Source organism: Panthera uncia, chromosome F1 (assembly GCF_023721935.1).
Source record: "Panthera uncia isolate 11264 chromosome F1, Puncia_PCG_1.0, whole genome shotgun sequence".
Lineage (NCBI taxonomy): Eukaryota > Metazoa > Chordata > Mammalia > Carnivora > Felidae > Panthera > Panthera uncia.
Window position 1 is genome coordinate 53,574,600 of NC_064813.1, and position 18,069 is coordinate 53,592,668.

The 18,069-nt window shown below is 37.8% G+C and overlaps 1 protein-coding gene across 3 annotated transcripts in view; it reads right to left on the reverse strand.

The window, feature by feature from the left end:
* The window catches only part of GPATCH2 (G-patch domain containing 2), a 180,633-nt gene that overhangs the window by 67,316 nt on the left and 95,248 nt on the right, over positions 1 to 18,069 (reverse strand). For all 3 annotated transcript variants that reach the window (XM_049635215.1, XM_049635216.1, XM_049635217.1), the window contains exon 6: positions 5,689 to 5,756. In XM_049635215.1, coding sequence (XP_049491172.1) covers positions 5,689 to 5,756 — 68 coding nt within the window. The remainder of the gene's footprint in view (positions 1 to 5,688; positions 5,757 to 18,069) is intronic.

The window sequence follows — 18,069 nt, forward strand, 5'->3', positions numbered from 1 at the left end:
TCAATCAGTTGTTTCTAAAACAAATTATTAGAAAGAGGGATTATGAAAACAATGCCATATATAATAGCATCAAAAAGAATAAAATACTTAGAAATAAATTTAATGAAGGAGGTAAAACACCTGTACGCTGAAAAGTATAAAATATTAGTGAAGGAAATGGAAGAAGACACGACTAAATGGAGAGATATTTTATGTTCATGGACTGGAAAAATCAATATTGTTAAAATGTGCATACTATCCAAATCAATCCACAGGTTCAACGCAATCATTATAAAAATTGCAATGGCAGTTTTCACATAAATAGGGGAAAAAAAAATCCTAAAATTTGTATGGAGCCACAAAACACCCCAAATAACCAAAGCAGTTTTGATAAGGAATAAAGCTAGAGACATCACACTTCCTAATTTCGAGCTATATTACAAAGCCATGGTCATCGACACAGTACGTAACTGGCTAAAAACAGACACAAAAATCAGTGGCACAAAATAGCCCAGAAATAAACCCATGCATTTACGAGCAATTAATTTTGACAAAAGAGTCAAGAATATACACTGGGGAAGGATCATCTGTCCAATAAATGGTCTTGGGAAAATTGAACAGCCACTTCCAAAAGAATGAAACTGGAGCTCTATAGTATACTATACACAAGTATCAATTTAAAATGGGTTAAGGACTTGCACACAAGATCTGAAATCTTAAGACTCCTAGAAGAAAACATAGGAAGTAAGAAGCTCCTTGACACCGATCCTCACAATGAGTTTTTGGATTGACACCAAAGCAAAGGTAACAAAGCAAAAATAAACAAGTGGTACTACATCTAACTGAAAAGTTTCTGCATAGCAAAGGAAACCGTCAACAAGATGAAAAAGCAACCTATGGAATGGAAGAAAATATTTGCAAACCACATATCTGATACGGCGTTAATAGCCAAAATATACAGGGTACACGTACAACTCAATAGCAAAAATCCAATAGTCCAATTAGAAAATGGGCAAAGAACCCGGATGGATATTTTCCCAAAAAAGGCAAACAAATAGCCAACAGGTACATAAAATGGTGCACAACATAATTCATCATAAAGGAAAGGCAAATAAAAATCACAATAAGATTATCAATTCATACTTTTTAGAATGATTATTATCAAAAAGACAAGAAAGAAAAACTGCTGGTGGGAATGTAAACTGGTGCAGCCACCACGGAAAACAGTATGGAGCTTCCTCAAAAATTTAAGTCGAACAGCCATATATTGTCCAGTAATTCTGCTTCTGGATATATATCCAAAGGAAACAAAATCACTCTCTTGAAGAGATATCTGTACTTCACATTCATTGTGGCTTTATTCACAGTGGGAAAGATATGGAAACAACCTAAGTGTCCCTCAATGAATGAATGGATAAAGAAGTTGTGACACACACACACACACACACACACACACACACACACACATTGGAATATTATTTAGCCTTAAAAAGAAGAGAATCCTGCCAGTTGCAACAACATGGACGGGCCTCCATGCTAAGGAGGGCATCATGCTAAGTGAAATAAGCCAGACAAAGGTATGTACTGCATGGTATCATAGAAACAGAGAAGAATAGTGGTATTGTGGGGCTGGGCGTGGAGGTTCGAGGGGGAGGTGAATAAAAGGGCACAAAATTTCAGTTGTAAAATGAGTAAGATCTGAGGATCTCATGTATAGTATGGCAACTGTAATTGACAATACTGAATTGTATGCTTGAGACTTGTTAAGAGAGTAACACCTTCAGTGTTTTCTAAAAAAAGAAAAAAAAAAGGTAAATATGTGAGGTGAGGGATGTGCGAATTCAATGGTGGGAATCCTTTTACGATGTATATGTGTATCGAATCATCATGTAGTACACTTTAAGTATATTACAATTTGGGATGTTTGGGTGGCTCAGTTGGTTAAGCATCTGACTTCAGCTCAGGTCATGATCTCGAGGTTCGTGGGTTTGAGGCCCACGTTGGGCTCTGTGCTGACAGCTCAGAGCCTGGAGCCTGCTTCAGATTCTCTGTCTCCCTCTCTCTCTGCCCTTCCTGTGCTTGTGCTCTCTCAATCTCTCTCTCTCTCTCTCTCTCTCTGTCTCTCAAAAACAAACAAACAAACATTTAAATAAATAAATATATTACAATTTTATTTGTCAATTATATCTCAACTAAGCTGAGGAAGGAAAAACAAAACAAGCAAGCAATGGGCTGCTAGAACCGTGCACTAGCCTGGAAGTGTTCCTGGTGCAATGAACATGTCAGTCGTGATCTTAGAGTATAAATAATAAGGAAGGGCGTCCAAGAAAGTAGAAAAAGGAGAATCGCCTGCCACATTGGATACATGGGTTTTAGCAGGCTGAGTGCTGAGTGCTGAGTGCCTCACTTCCTGAATGGGAGCTTCTCCTGAAATAGCCCGCTTTCTCCACAATTCTGTATTGTATCCACGGGTGCTTTAAATTTATGAGTCACTGTACTGCAAAGAGCCATAGCCAGGTCTGATTAAAACTCCATGCCACTCGGAGGTCTTGGAGGAGATTTTGAGATAACTGAAGTAAGTGGATGAGATTCTGAAGCGGGGTCCTTCGGGAAAGACAGGGAAGGTATTCCAAACACATGTATGTATGGAGAGAAGGGTTGTGTGTGCATGTTGAGGAGTCAATGATTTGCATGTGACAAGTCCTGTTTAGGAGCACTATGTGCCAGACCCAAGTAATCAATCATGACTGATCTAAAACTTTGCCAGATACTGGTTCCCTAAACTCCCTTGCAACTTCGGGTGACCAAATAACCCAGTTCTGGCCAATGAGAGCTAAGGAAAGGTGGGTGAGTGGTTTTGAAAGGAATTTTGCTTCTGGCGGAGAGCTCCTAGCACTGGTCCTTTCCTCTTCTTCTTGCCTTGAAAGCAGACATGACATGTGAAGTTATAGGCATGAGGCCATAACTATGAGGGCATAAGAAAGAAAGGTAAATATGGTATTATGTGTTGAATTGGTCCCCCAGAAAGATAGGCTGGAGTCCTAACCTCTAGTAGCTCGGAATACGACCTTATTTTTGAGATAGATCTTGACAGAGGTAACCAAGTTCAAATGAGGTCATCTAGGGTAGGTTCTACTCTGACCTTATAAAGTGTCCTCATATTTCTGTCCCTGCGTCCTTATAAAAAAGGAGAACTTTGGACACAGAGACAGATACACACACATGGAAAAGGCCCTAGGAAGATGGAGGCAGAGATTAGCGTGACACAGTAGGAGCCAATGAGCGGCAGAGGCTGGCAGAAACCACAGGTGTGGACAAAGGCCTGGAACAGCTTCTCCCTCCAGCCTCAGAAGGAACCAGCCCTGCTGACACCTGACCTTCCAACCTTCAGAACTGCCAGACAGCACATTTCTGTTGTTTAAACCACCGAGTTTGTGGTGCTTTGTTACAGGAGCTCTAGGAACAGATGACGAAACAGAAAATCGGAAACAGTCTGGCCGGTGATAGTAATTTTACGCCACTGAGAAGCCTTAGGGCCACCTCCCTCCTGACTTCTTATGTGAGAAACAAAATAAAACCTTTCGGCTCAGGCTATTGTTCGTTTCGTATTGTATTCTGTTACTAGTATCTAGTACGTTCTGATAAAATGGAGGTTTTCAACCAGTCAAGACTGATTAAAGACAAATCGGATTTTTGGAAGATCCGGGTAGGAGAGACTCCAAGAGAAAAATCCTAGGGCAGTGATGCAGAGGTCATATTTAGGGAAGACAGGCAGACCAGGGAAGACGGTTGGGCCATTACCTAAGAAGGAGAAATAATGGGTCAGGCAGAAAGGTACTGGAGTCAGATCCTGAAGAGCTTTTAATAATATGCTAACGAGGTTTTTCCACTGTCAAGAGGCAATACTGGGGGTTTACAAGTAGGGGAATTAAAGAATCAGAATGGACTTTAGCAAAAGTAAGCACTATGTGCTCAAAGAGTGAGAACACAGAGACAGAAAGATTCACTAGGATCCTGTACTAATATAAAAGATAGCAGTGCTTATTTAAAGGAATAGAGCAGGAAGTGGAAAAGATGGAGTCAGCATGAGATACTGGAGAGACTGGACCGGACTGGTAGCATGGAGGGTGCAAGGTGGTGAAATGAGTCCCTGTTAGTCCTGAGTGTTGACAGAAGGGTGATCAAGCACACCGGGTAACCTCGGAAACTCTCAAAATAGTGACATCTGACTTCCACTCCCAGAGAATCTTATTTAATTGATTAAGAACCACTGGGGAGATTCGTGTGGAATGGATGTCAGGGGCACACAGTGAGGGTCGTACCTGCTAAGTGGAGAAGCAGTACTCAGTTGACATTATCCAATTTGCCCCATTTTACATTCACACTTTCATATCTGCATTCACTCAATTACTATTTTCTGTCTACTAGGCACTGTTAGCACAGGACTCCAATAGTGACAAAGAGATTTGTCTGCCCTCAGAGCATTTACAATCATTAACAAATGCAAGTTTTGGTTTAAAGACGGCTCCATATCTACTTGCTAGTGGTTTTGATTCGTGTCGGAACAAAAAGTTAAGTTAATATGTATAAATAAATAGAGACGGCCGCCTGGGTGGCTCAGTTGGTTGAGCGTCCGACTCCAGCTCAGGTCACGATCTCGCGGTCCGTGTGTTCGAGCCCCGCGTCGGGCTCTGGGCTGATGGCTCAGAGCCTGGAGCCTGCTTCCGATTCTGTGTCTCCCTCTCTCTCCGCCCCTCCCCCGTTCATGCTGTGTCTCTGTCTCAAAAATAAATAAACGTTAAAAAAAAAAATAGAGAAAAGGTCTTATAGGATAATAAAAATGAATGAAATAAACTATTTAAAGGAAATAAACTATTTAAAGGAAAGATTATGATATTGTAACCTGTAAAATAAATACTCCAGAAAATAATAATCTGTATAAATAATATTTATATCATATAGATTACATTTTGTATTAATAATCTATATAAAATAAACTACAGATGAACAATAATTTGTTTTACATTGGTTAAGGAAGGGATTTAAAAGCTAGGATCTAATGGATCCTAATATGATTGCTTGCCAGAAAAAATTCATTCAATCATGAATCCATGTCTTTCCATATCTTATGGCCTTTTTCTTCAAGTTCAACCAATTTCCCAGGAGACACGGTACTGACCCAAAATATATATGTATTGAAGCTCTTCTGATAAAGATGTACTTAGAAACAGAACTAGCACCTAGAAATTCACCCAATAATTTACCAACGTTGAAGCTCAATTTTTAATTTTTGGAATTACTTAGTAAATTAGACTCTCCCTTTTGCTGCCAAATGAAAATACGTTCTGGTTCCTTCACGTCTCTGGCTGGGCCGGAGCAGAAAGCAGAGAAGTAATGAGTTAAGTAGTCACTTTGTGTTTTAGTGCTTTGGAAAGAGTAGGGAGGAAGACAGGAAGAGTAGGAGGAGAGCTTGATGCTACTTAATGTAATGAAAACTTAGAATTTCAAATTCTGTCCCAAAGAAAAGAATGATCGTATTCAAAAACCTTTATTTACATTTCTGCCACAGGTTGAAATTGTTCCTGCACAACTGTCAATGTCAGTGGTATAAAAAGTGCAAATTAAACCACCTTTACTAGCAACAGCTACCAGTTTTCCAAAAGAAAGATGGAGAATACCCCAAGATTATACAAATCAGTGCGTACTCACTCATGGTGATGTGAATCTGGGGAAAAGTGAACCATTCTCTTGTTACTGACAGGGCCCGGGGTGCCCACCTGAAAGGAGAGTGGAAACAAAAAATAAATCACGGATGAGTTTCTTAAAAAAAAAAAAAAAATCCCATGAATAATAAAGGGACGTTTCCGTTTGAGGACTTCCACTCTAAAATGGAGAATAAAATATTAATTCTCAAAAGCTAAACCACATTGCATGGACCAAAAGTGTAATTTCATTCTGGGTAAGAAGGGCCTCTTGTTTTGGTTTACTGTATAGTTCCTCTGCTAGAATTTTAAGACTAGTTAAAAAGTACTTTTATAATAAAAAAAACGTTAAGAACTAGACCACTGACTCTTGTTTCCAAATACTGCTCAATTATGCATATATTTCATCATACACACACAAAAAAAGAGGTTCGCTTAATTAGTGTTGAGCAAGTGATATTACCCAAAACCAACGGATTTGTGGTTAATTCCTAAACATAATGCACACATTTAAATGCATGCAAGAACTTGAGTCAAGGAAGTAGTCGCTAGTCCTTTTCATAGTTTTCCCATAAAGTTGGGGATAATCTACATATTTGCGCAGAACAACATATAATTTCACCTAAAAGAACAACATTTTATTCCTTTCTCAACAAAATTAAAAGTCTGACAGTCAAAGTTTCAAAAAAATGTTTCATAATCTAAGCTACTCTCATTAAAAAAATTCACACCTTGTATTTTATAGAGGGTTTTCAAAGGCAAACGCAAGCAGCGCCATGCAAGCAAGAATGGATCTACAATCACAATCAATGAGACATATCTTACAACGAAAGGTCATAACTTAGGCTCTATCATCATCATAATAAAAAACCCCGCATAATTATAAACGTGCCACTTAAAGTATACCACCAAAGAAAGCACGATGAGGCAGGAAAATGCCTATGAAAAAAGCCTAACATTTCCAAAAATGTGTTTGTTCTTTTCTCACTTGGGTAACGAGGAGGCCCGCCCGCATACCCTCTGAAATTCCAAGAAATGCAAATACTGCACATGTGCGCAGATGATGACATTAATAACCCTATGGTTTGGGCACCACAGGTAAACATGTGGCTCAACTCCAGGACTACATCCTGCATTCATCTCAAAATGAGGTTTTCATGCTATTCCAGTGGGTATCCCAGGAATACAGTAATCCATTTTCTACACTGTGGCTATGAGAAAAGCCGACTGTGCCTATGTCATGCTTTGTTAGAGGTTCATGATCACATTATCTCATGGTGGACCTGACACTTTTATTCAGTTTACAGTATGTTCTATGTACAGGCAACTTATTTCCTTTGCCAGGGCTGCTGACAACCTTTTCCACACTATATTAATCTTGTTTACTGACTTTATCTTGGTACAAATATCAGAAAACTGAACTTTTTATCTCAGAGAAAGAATAAACAACGTGTTGACAGAAGCAGAAGCTATTTTCAGGGCTAAAATTGCTTGTTTACCTGAAGCTATACTTATGGAAAAATGTTTAAGTCTTGCTCTGGCTTGAAATACATAATCTGAAATTTAATAAATGAAGAAATTTCACATACCCCCATGTGATAAATTGCCTGATGAAAACAATGCAACTGAATACAATAAAACCGAATTTGTAACTAATTTATCCCACAATACAAATGTAAGCTTTCAATCTAGTCAGAAATAATCACACTGTGTATTTCTCAGAAATCATAGATGTATAAACTATAAGCTCAATTCAATTGTTGCAAATAACTCTCAAAAGATTTACAGTACCAAATGTAGATATTTAAATGACTTTCCATCTTTCCATAGGACATGGTCCTTTTTTAAAAAATAAAAGAGGTGAATACCCTTTCCTGTTCTTTCAAGTCCATTTTTGTTTTACTTTTGAAGATATGACAACAGCCATAATTTAGAATTTTTTCTTAATGAAATTATATGACACTGAGGTCGACACATGATGATCTTCTCAGGGTTAATATCACTAGTCTGTGTCAGGAGTGAAATGTCTTTACTACGGAGACCTTTGCGACTTTGGGACTAGACACCCATTTTGAAAATCTGAGAGTAAGATCCTCATACAGAATTCACCCCATGGAAAACAGTGCTATACTAAAGTTTCCGTGTATTTTAAATTTGGAAGCGTGTATTTAATATGATTGATTTTTAGTAGATACTTCAATGTTATAAAATATCAAGCAATATTCTTGCAAAATTCTTTCTAAAACTACAGTTTAGGGTTAGATAGGAATCTTCATAAAAATAAATGAAGCAGTTTTAAACATCACGGCAAAGTAATAATTTCTACTAAACAAGTATGGCAATTACATTGTTATATTTTCCAAAAAAATATGGCTTCCAGTTATTACAGAAATGTCTTAGAAAGAAATAACAAATTAAAAAAAAAAGCAAAAACATCTCTTTAAATATCAATAAAATATTCATATAGTAAAGTTTTTCTCTTAGGAAAAGTAGATTTTATTCCACAAGATCGGAGCAGGAGCAGGTATTCTGTTCTTCATGAGAAACAGTATTTCCACATTGTTAGACTCTTTGTTAAGACTCTGGAGATATTTATGTAATTGGGCAAAAGCTACTGATGACAATCGTAGACATCACACTGTATGTCCAGAATTCTTAAGATTCACGTTTAAGTGTTGTTATATCAATAGTGACTACAGTCCTAAGTAAGGTAGGTATATTTCTTCTCATTGACTATGTTTATTACGGAAGTTATTAAACAAACAAAAAAGACAACTCAAAGCTAGAAAGCAATGGATGGTCTCTAGATAACAAAGCAGTTGTCAACTTCTGGCCATTTTGGACTGTGAAATAAACTATAATGCTAAAAGACCACATGGGTTTGGTTTTTGCTATTGTTATTTACTATTACCAACCTCAGAAAATAGGAATGTAATAATGGCAGACGAAAACTGAGTAACGGTTGTACAAGGAAGTACCACTGTCAGGAAGGTCAGTAAGTAAGACTGTGGGAAATTTAGCTGTATGACATCAGTGACAAAACATCCTCTCACTTTCATTAGCCACATTAAAATGGGTTCTTATTCTGGGGCGCCTGGGTGGCTCAGTCAGCTAAGCGTCCGACTTCGGCTCAGGTCACGATCTCCCGGTCCGTGGGTTCGAGCCCTGCGTCGGGCCCTGTGCTGACTGCTCAGAGCCTGGAGCCTGTTTCAGATTCTGTGTCTCCCTCTCTCTCTGACCCTCCCCCGTTCATGCTCTGTCTCTCTCTGTCTCAAAAATAAATAAACGTTAAAAAAATAAAATAAAATGGTTTCTTATTCTATCACTGATTTATTAATGCCAATTTCATAACTGTCCTCAAAAGGTAAAACACCACGCTTGTTTTTACATCTCATTTTCGTTTTGTTGTGAACAAATCTGCCACATTCCATCCTGTTCTTCTACAATTAGATAACTGAATCAATTACTTCCCAAATCAGGTAAACATATCTGAGACACAACGGTCTTACAGGATTCATGAAAAGCCTGTCCAATGTGGGATGACACCCCTACTCATACTTTCAAGGATCAAGATTCCTTCTGTAAATGAAGTGTTATGTCCCCAGGAAGTACAAGAGGCCATCATGCTTTCTTCTCTCCCTCCAATACAGTCCTTCTCCTTCCAACTTTGCTCTTATTTGCAATTACATTTTGTTTGCTTTCCAAATGCGATTCTGCTTCAGCGCCCACATTGACAAATACTTAGGGTGGCAGGATGCCATCCGAAAGAAGGCCTTTCGATTTTGTGAGGACTGGTCAATCAAATCTGCCGGGCCTCCAGACTCCAGGGCGATGTTGCCTGAGCCTTCCTGCCCGCGTGTCAAGACTCGGAAGTTTTCTGCTTCTCTAAGGACCAGTGTTCATTTGACTCAACTTCTCTGAAGAGAGAAAGAAGCCCCTAAACTTTACCAGGCTCGGCATGAAGGCCCCATGCTACGTTCAACACGTGTGTCAGTCAAATATATGTGACAGATAATAAGGAACACAACTCAGCAAACCAAGGCTTAACAATAGGGCTTTAAGCCCTGAGGGTAGGGGCGCCTGGGTGGCGCAGTCGGTTAAGCGTCCGACTTCAGCCAGGTCACGATCTCGCGGTCCGTGAGTTCGAGCCCCGCGTCAGGCTCTGGGCTGATGGCTCGGAGCCTGGAGCCTGTTTCCGATTCTGTGTCTCCCTCTCTCTCTGCCCCTCCCCCGTTCATGCTCTGTCTCTCTCTGTCCCAAAAATAAATAAAAAACGTTGAAAAAAAAAAAATTAAAAAAAAAAAAAATTTAAGCCCTGAGGGTAGGAAGTAAGGGGAGCAGAGCAGAGATGGAAGGAAATGTATTAGGCTTGCTAGTGTACACATTTATCTTCATTCAAAAACAATCACAAGAAATAATACCCTACATGCTTTGCAGTAACTGATTTCGATTAATTAGCTGTTAAAATGAAGGTACAGACTGTACATCTTTTGACCCCATACGGCAAAATAAACAAAACGGCTCTCCAAAAGTATTTCAAGTGAGTTTTATATCAAGTGTTCTAAAAAGTCCTGATACAAGATAGGTGGAGAATGAATAAAATATTTCATTGTGTCCTCTATTCTCATATATAATATTACAGAATGGTCACAATTCACAAAGGCACAATCTACTTGGGGATGGAAAACATTCAAGGAAATAACACTAGAATTACTTCGATAGCAACGTACAAAAAAATAAAAATTACTTTAGAATTACTTGTAAAGCAATACAAAGAAGGACAATTCAGGTAGTATAAATGGATATCATTTATAAGATTAAAGGGAAACAAAGTAGTTATCTGATTTATCAGGAAGAAGGGGAAAAAAAATCACCTGTGAGAAGGGAGTTGTATGCAATTATCTCTCCCTGCTCCAATCCATCTTACCAACTTGCCAAATTCAACTTTCTAACTCGCTGCTTTTCACATGTCACTTTTCTCATTCCAGAGCTATCCATAGCTCTGTGCTGAAAGTAAAATTAAAACTAATGAAAAATGCATTCAAAGCCCTCTCTAATCCGATCCTTATTTTCCAGCGTGATCCTTCCTTATGAGTAACTGACTTCTTCCCTTGTCAGCACCCAAAACTGCTCTACTTGATATAATTTAACAAATGTTTACTAGTTAACTACTCTGTATGTAAATTTATGCTTATATTTGCTATATGATAAGTGCTATATGGTTCCCATTCCATTGGGTGATTTTAGTTCTCTGTCACACTGAATATAATCTTTTTGATGTCATGATAAAGTCCTGAGTTTAAGGAACCCTTTTGATTCCAGGGTGTTTTTTGTTTTTTTGTTTGTTTGTTTGTTTGTTTGTTTTGTGTGTTTTAAAGGATAAAAAATCAGCAAGTAATTCATTTTTACCTTCACATTTTACCTTCATTTGCCTCGATTTCTATTAAAGTAAAATGTGTATTTATACAGTAGACTAGCAAAAATCCTCTTTATGGCTATAAGACACTAAAAAATAGTAGGTGCGTGTGGAATACCTCATGTGTGCTTGGTGACGTGTTGGATATGAGGTAGAGGTCACTATAAGTCTTCACCTGTCAGAAGATTTAGCTTTAGACAATGTCCTCCTAGAAGGAACACTCAGTAGGGAAGATGGTCCATTTCTGAGGACAACTGAATTAGCTGAGATTTCAAAAAGTGTTGTACTAAATTACTAAATGCATACACTAGAACTTGATTTTCCAACTAAGAAAATGCCTTTGGAATTTTATAAAGTGTAGTAACATTACAGAAATGTGTGCCAGGTTTTCACTTTAAAATTTACCAATATTCACAATCAAAGCTTCCTCTTATCAGTGGATCTCACACTGGATCAATGTGTCATCTACCCCTCATAGCCTTCACGTCACCTGAATTATATTGTAGTGTATATAACAGTGATTTTGCCTCGTCGTCAAGGTATTGTTCCATTATATTTTCAGCAATTTTTAATCCTTCTTGGAAGGATGTAAACGTGAATAAATGAACAAAGAAAGTGTGATAATGACCACCATGGCACATCAAGAATTACTATCATTGTTAGTAATGATAACGACACGCCTAAGCTTTATAGCTCTTGCCTGCTTATAAGGTGTTTTCACGGGCAAGGTGGATGAGTAAATAAGCATCATTATTCTCAAATGTCAGATGAGGGCACATGCCCCAGATCACCAAGATTAAACAGAGCTAGATCTGAACCTAAATTGTCCTATTCCCAACCTATTACTTTTTCTCTTCCGGGACTACACAAAGGAGACAATACACCAAAACAAGTGTTTTCTGTATTTGGGGATTTGCTGTAGGAGATGCTTGCCTGAATCTAGAATATACTCTCAGAAAATCTTCGGCCAAGAATTATACCTCCAAGGATGATACTCTGGTCCTTACTTGTAAGTTCAGAGTAATCTATGTGGCTATTGTAAGTATAGGCAAGAAGAAGCATGGTAGTCCAAACAGGGAGGTTAGCATATGGTATGGATTCGCTAACGGGAATAAGAAACAGTTCTATGACCAGTCATTACAGCCAAAGTAGTAAAAAAAAATATTTTTATTTATTTATTTATTTTTTAATTTTTTAAACATTTATTCATTTTTGAGAGATAGAGACAGAGCATGAGTGGGGAAGGCGCAGAGAGAGGGAGACACAGAATCTGAAGCACGCTTCAGGCTCCGAGCTGTCAGCAGAGAGCCCGATGCGGGGCTTGAACTCAGGATCTGTGAGATCGTGACCCGAGCTGAAGCCGGACGCTCAACCGACTGAGCCACCCAGGAGCCCCAAGTAGTAAGAAATTTAAAAACTATACTAAAGAGGGGTAAGCACTCCATGATGAGAATATGCTTAGGAACTTGGAAAATTAGGGAACGTGGACCATTTTTTTCCCCCTTCAAAAGTAGGTATCAATGTAAATGTGAGATTACACCTTCAAACCAAAAAGGTTTTATAAAGAATCAAAAAATCACAGGAAATAAGGTACAGAGAAGCACAAGGCTTTCCTTTCAATTGCGGATTAGCCTTCCTAGCGGGAATCCTATGTGTCAAAGGGAAGATGCTAACCTTTCAGCTGCCAGCATCACGTGAAGTAGTGAATGAAGACAGGCTTCAGATAATCTGGAAGTAATCTCAGCATATGTTCAAGTAATAGTAGCACATAGATTTCTCTAAAAGAACTGTCAAAATGTGAATTATACTAAATTGGTGAAGGTTTAGAAATATACATACATATGTATACGTACATATATGACATTAGCAATTGTTACGTTTTTAATCTAAAACTAAACATCACAATTATTTGAAATCCTTAAAGTTTTTTTCCCTCGTTAAAATAAGTCAGCATTAATAATTAAGAATTTAGAAGGATTGGCCTATCAGAATAATAATACTTCTAATTATTAAGTGCATAAATTCTCATTCTGGTAAGCACTAATAATGAACGATCTAAATACTTTAATACAAAAGATTAATCACTACGTAATTACAAAACAAATAGAGCAACAACTTTTGTTCATACTGCTCCACAGTAATTTTTTTTTTTTTTTGAGTAAGAAACTAAAAATTAACCAGCTCAGAATGATGGCAAATAGTGATTAAAGAGGGAGTTCTGCTTTGCCGTCCAGTTTAGTAGCAAGCTGTGAGTGGCCTCTGCTGGCTGACCAAAGGCTTCTTAAATCATTCATTTACGATGCCTGCACTGGCTTCAGAAAATAAGGATGTGCCCACATATGTTTATACAAAATCCTCCGTGTGTAAAGACCTGCCTTTTGTAAAAGTGAATGCCAAATAATAAACAAAATGTGCATAAGATGATGTAAGAAAACTTTATAATTTCATCCAAATTCAACATAACTTAGATTATACTTAAAATCTATTACATCTTCTAAAATTTTAGCTTATATACCATGACAGCATATGGATTATCTTATTCAATTTATATCACACAATCATATCCACATTTAAAAGTACATATTTTCTTGAGGTTCATTTGCATACACCCACATATACACCCAAACTTTTTCTCAAAATTAAGTGTCTATTTACGGACTTTTCAGGGAAATATAATGAAAGACTGAATGAAAAATCCTTTAAAGAATTACATTTTAAAAAGGGCATTAACACATTTTATATAATGGTTTATGCAGATACTGTCCTGGAAATTCAGTAAAGCAAAGCAACTTTAAAGATTTCTATATTATTGCACCTATGTTTGGGTAGAAGTAATTTTATATTCAAAACTTAAAATTGCAGTCAAGAAGTTGAAACATTACTACTATCAGGTAATATTAATTTAGTAATCATAAGAGAAGAAAAAAATGTTACCAGTTCTGCTCAGTACCTTTCTATCAATGAAAATCTTCTGTGCACGACAGAATTTATGATTTTTTATTTATCTATTTAAACATACAATTATATAGGATTCACTTCATCCTCTACCCAATCTATCCACTTAAAATATACCCCATTAAGCATTATTATCAAATATGCCTAATGATGTCAAAAGGTGACTACATTTATTTTTAAAAAGTTACTGTTCTCACATGTGACACTATTTCAGTATATTTCAACTCTCATTTCAGAATTCAGTCCCATTATCTTGCCTGCTCAAAATTGTTCACAGGGTTAGCCAGCTGACATATAAGATAACCTCCATCTCACTAGACACCGCTGGGATACGACACACTGACCTACAGTGAGCCCTTATTATTAGCCTGAAATATATAGCACGTAATGTAGCTCCTGCCAGGGAATTTGTTTATAAAAATCCTTTTATTTCTCTGGACATTCAAAATGCTTTTAAAAGTAATGTTCAACTGTTTAAAGGAATTTCAGACAATGAATAAAAATTCTAATGGGTGCTTTGAGGTCTCCTCTCCTGTCTCCCACTATTCTGCAGAAGTGAAAAAAAAAAAAAAAAAAAAAGGAGTCACATATACAGAAAATAGAAGCTAGGAAATGTTTTCTCTTTGGAGTTTAGCATACACAGAGTCTATTATATGAAGGCTAGAACCTACAAAAGAAAAGGATATTCAATAGTTCTCATTCCTAATGAGAATTACAACATACTGAAAAGCTGGGTACATGTGAATTTTTTTTTTTTTTTTTGTAGTTAGAGGAGGTCAGGAGGTAACAGCAGTAAAGATAATTATGACATTCAGCCAACCAGCATGATTGATAACATAAAAAAAATATTAAGATGGCTTTTTGTATGAAAAATTCTATCATGTGCATTAAAAAATGTACTTGAAGAATATAGGCAGACTAGGAGAAATCTTGAGTGCTTAGTTTTAAGTTACTTAAACTATACTTAAAACACTTGATTGACATTTTAGTTAAAACTAATATTATTCTTTCTACATTAATTATCTGATAATTTATCACAACATTATTAGTTGCGCATATACCTTTTTGAATTACGTATTATTCTTCTTGTTTTTCAAAATGTTTTTATGAACTAGTCAATTTATTTCCACCTTAAATTGATAGTGATATATGAAATCTTAATTTGCATTAAGAGAAAAAAAATTACGGGGTGGTTTTGATGTCTAAAAGATTGTTTCTAGGAATCTCAAGGATACATTGACAGTAATTTACTAAAAAAAATCCTGATAGTCTCCACATTTTAAAACTGATGAACTTAACATGGCTTATATTTAGCAAACAAAACACTTAAGATAACATTCTCTAAGCTGTTCTCCGGAAGCAAGCATGCTGGCAAACATTCAATCTTCTGTAATGTATTTCAAAACCTGATTATTATACTTTAAGGTGCACTAAAATGTTTGTGTAACTTAAAAAGAAAAAGAACAGAACAGTGACTTGAGAGGGGAAAGAAAGAGAGAGCAAGTTGGAACTTAGGCAAACTATTCCTTAAGGGACACATGAGTGAATGGGTTAATAAAAAGAAATCAAATATTAGTTAATAGATAACTATATAATCTTAGTATATTAAATACTAACCTTCTTCAATGATTGGTAACACAAATCCCAAATAATAACGTGTAACTTTTAATATCCTTTGGCCCAGGTATATTTCAAGTAAAAAAATAAAATCACACAGTAAAAAAATCTCCACATTTTGGGGATTTTTATCAGTAGAATTTGCTTGAAATACAAAGAAGTTACTATCTAGCTTAACTTAGGTTGCATGAATACATCAATCAAGAAAGTCAGTGGTGACTAGGCGAAGCAATTTATGGCCAATAAGAAGTATGCACTATCACTGGTGGAGCTTCTAAGGAAAGTTCTTTCAATGGGGTTTACTTCTCTGGCATGAGCCTCGTGTCCTTCTTTGTACTTAGGTTGCCTGAGATGTAGGCAACAGCATCCATTTTTTTTTGAGTAGGAACGAACGAGAATCAAAGGTTTCCACCCTTGATAATGAAGCCATCAAATGTCTTCTCACAACATGAGGGAAAAAACAATGGAACCCTTCTTGATCAAGCTACCATTATCTGGGTATCTTGTTACATGTGCCAAGCTCTGGCCCTAATTAATAATAATGATGACGATGATGCTATTATAGCAAGTGGAAGCATACACAAACTATTCCTTAAGGTATAAATGAGTGAATGAGTTAAAAAATTCTACCTTTATTCTTAAAAAGAGAAACCAAAAACATGCTATTAAGTGGGTCAAGAATCGAGTGAAAGAGAAGAGATACTAAACATCTAATTTATATGCCCAGCAGTCTGCTAGTTACTATAGGAAATTCTAAAGAACAGCATAATATGAATCCCTGCGAGCTAATACGCTGCAAACTTAAAAAATATGAAACTAATACCGATTAAACCACTGTTAAACTGTGTGCATTGAGTTCATAACTGCAACACTTAGCAAAACTTAGCAAAAGCCATTTTTTGGAGGCGACGGGGCTGATGCTGAGTGGGAGAGACCGGTAGGGTTTAAGGTGATGGAAGGAGGGGAATTGTATGCTAAACACAGACACAAGGTATGGATCAAAAGGGCGTATAGATTGGAAATGAAGAAATAAGCTTGACCAGACTAGAAGTCTGTCAGAAAAAAAAAAAAAGTTGAATGGGTAATGCGGTTTCAGAAATCTAGGAATATGGTTCATTCTGTAAAATAATCTAGCAACATTTTGCTAGATAATCCACCTAGTTGATACTGTCTGACTCCAGAAGGAAAAGGGAGCCAGAAACCCAAATGAATAAAAACAAACAAAAACGGAGACAATATTTTCATTATTTTAAATCTCTGTATTTTCACCTTCACTAAATCTCTATCCTTCGGTGCTTTCGGGTTTCTGTATCAAGAGCCTGGGAGATGCACATACAGTTGCCTCTAACGACATACAGACATACAGCGTGAAGAGGCAACCCCTTCTGTCTGGGGAGGCCAGGCCGAGGTGCTTCCTGACCCTCTCATTCCTGTGGAGCATGAAACAAGAGGTGAGGCTGAAGTAGGGGAAGGAAGTTAGAAACCAAAGTTCTAACTGCCCCCACTGGTCTGGGGCAAAGCAAGGTGCAAGATCAGAGAAGTGAGGAAATCTGAGGAATGTCTGCTTCCTGAGCACAGCTGATGAAGAGGCAAGCCTCTAGGAGAGGCCACATTTGAGTTGGCATCCTGCCCAAACTGTCACAGGAGGAAAAAACTGTCACATCTGTGGAAGGAGAGGGTTGGAGAGATAGCTTGAGAATGTTACTGGTCCCCGCCCCAGCCTGGGTGTGACAGACAGGTGACCCAGGAGCTTCTGTAACCCTGGGGCGGGGGGTGGGGTGGGGGGGAGACTCAAAGAAGCACAAGGACTTGGAGATTAGGGGCAAATGACTGGAATCCATGGGATTCAGTAATGGGTACCAGCATGATACCTCAAAAGACCAAAGAGAACCAAATTCATGTGTGTGAACGAGGCACCAGGGTTCATTCTAGACCAGACAGAGATCAGCAAGGACCAAAATATAGTGAACAGACCTAAGATGGTGCATGACTCTAAGGTAATCTCCACCATAACCTCCAGGGCACCTAAGCTCCCCACTGCCATCTTGGAGAGAAGTGGATGGGAGGTGGAGAAGAACTGCAAGACCGAGCATTTGTTAGAAAAAGGGTAAGCTACAGGGGTGCCTGGGTGGCTCAGTCAGTTAGGCAGCCGACTTCAGCTCAGGTCACGATCTCACAGTCTGTGAGTTCGAGCCCGGCGTCGGGCTCTGTGCTGACAGCTCAGGGCCTGGAGCCTGCTTCTGATTCTGTGTTTCCCCCTCTCTCTGCCCCTTCCCTGCTTGCTCTCTGTCTCTCTCTCTCTCTCTCTCTCTCTCTGTCTCTCTTTCTCTCTCTCTCAAATAATAAACATTAAAAGAAGAAGAAGAAGAAGAAGAAGAAGAAGAAGAAGAAGAAGAAGAA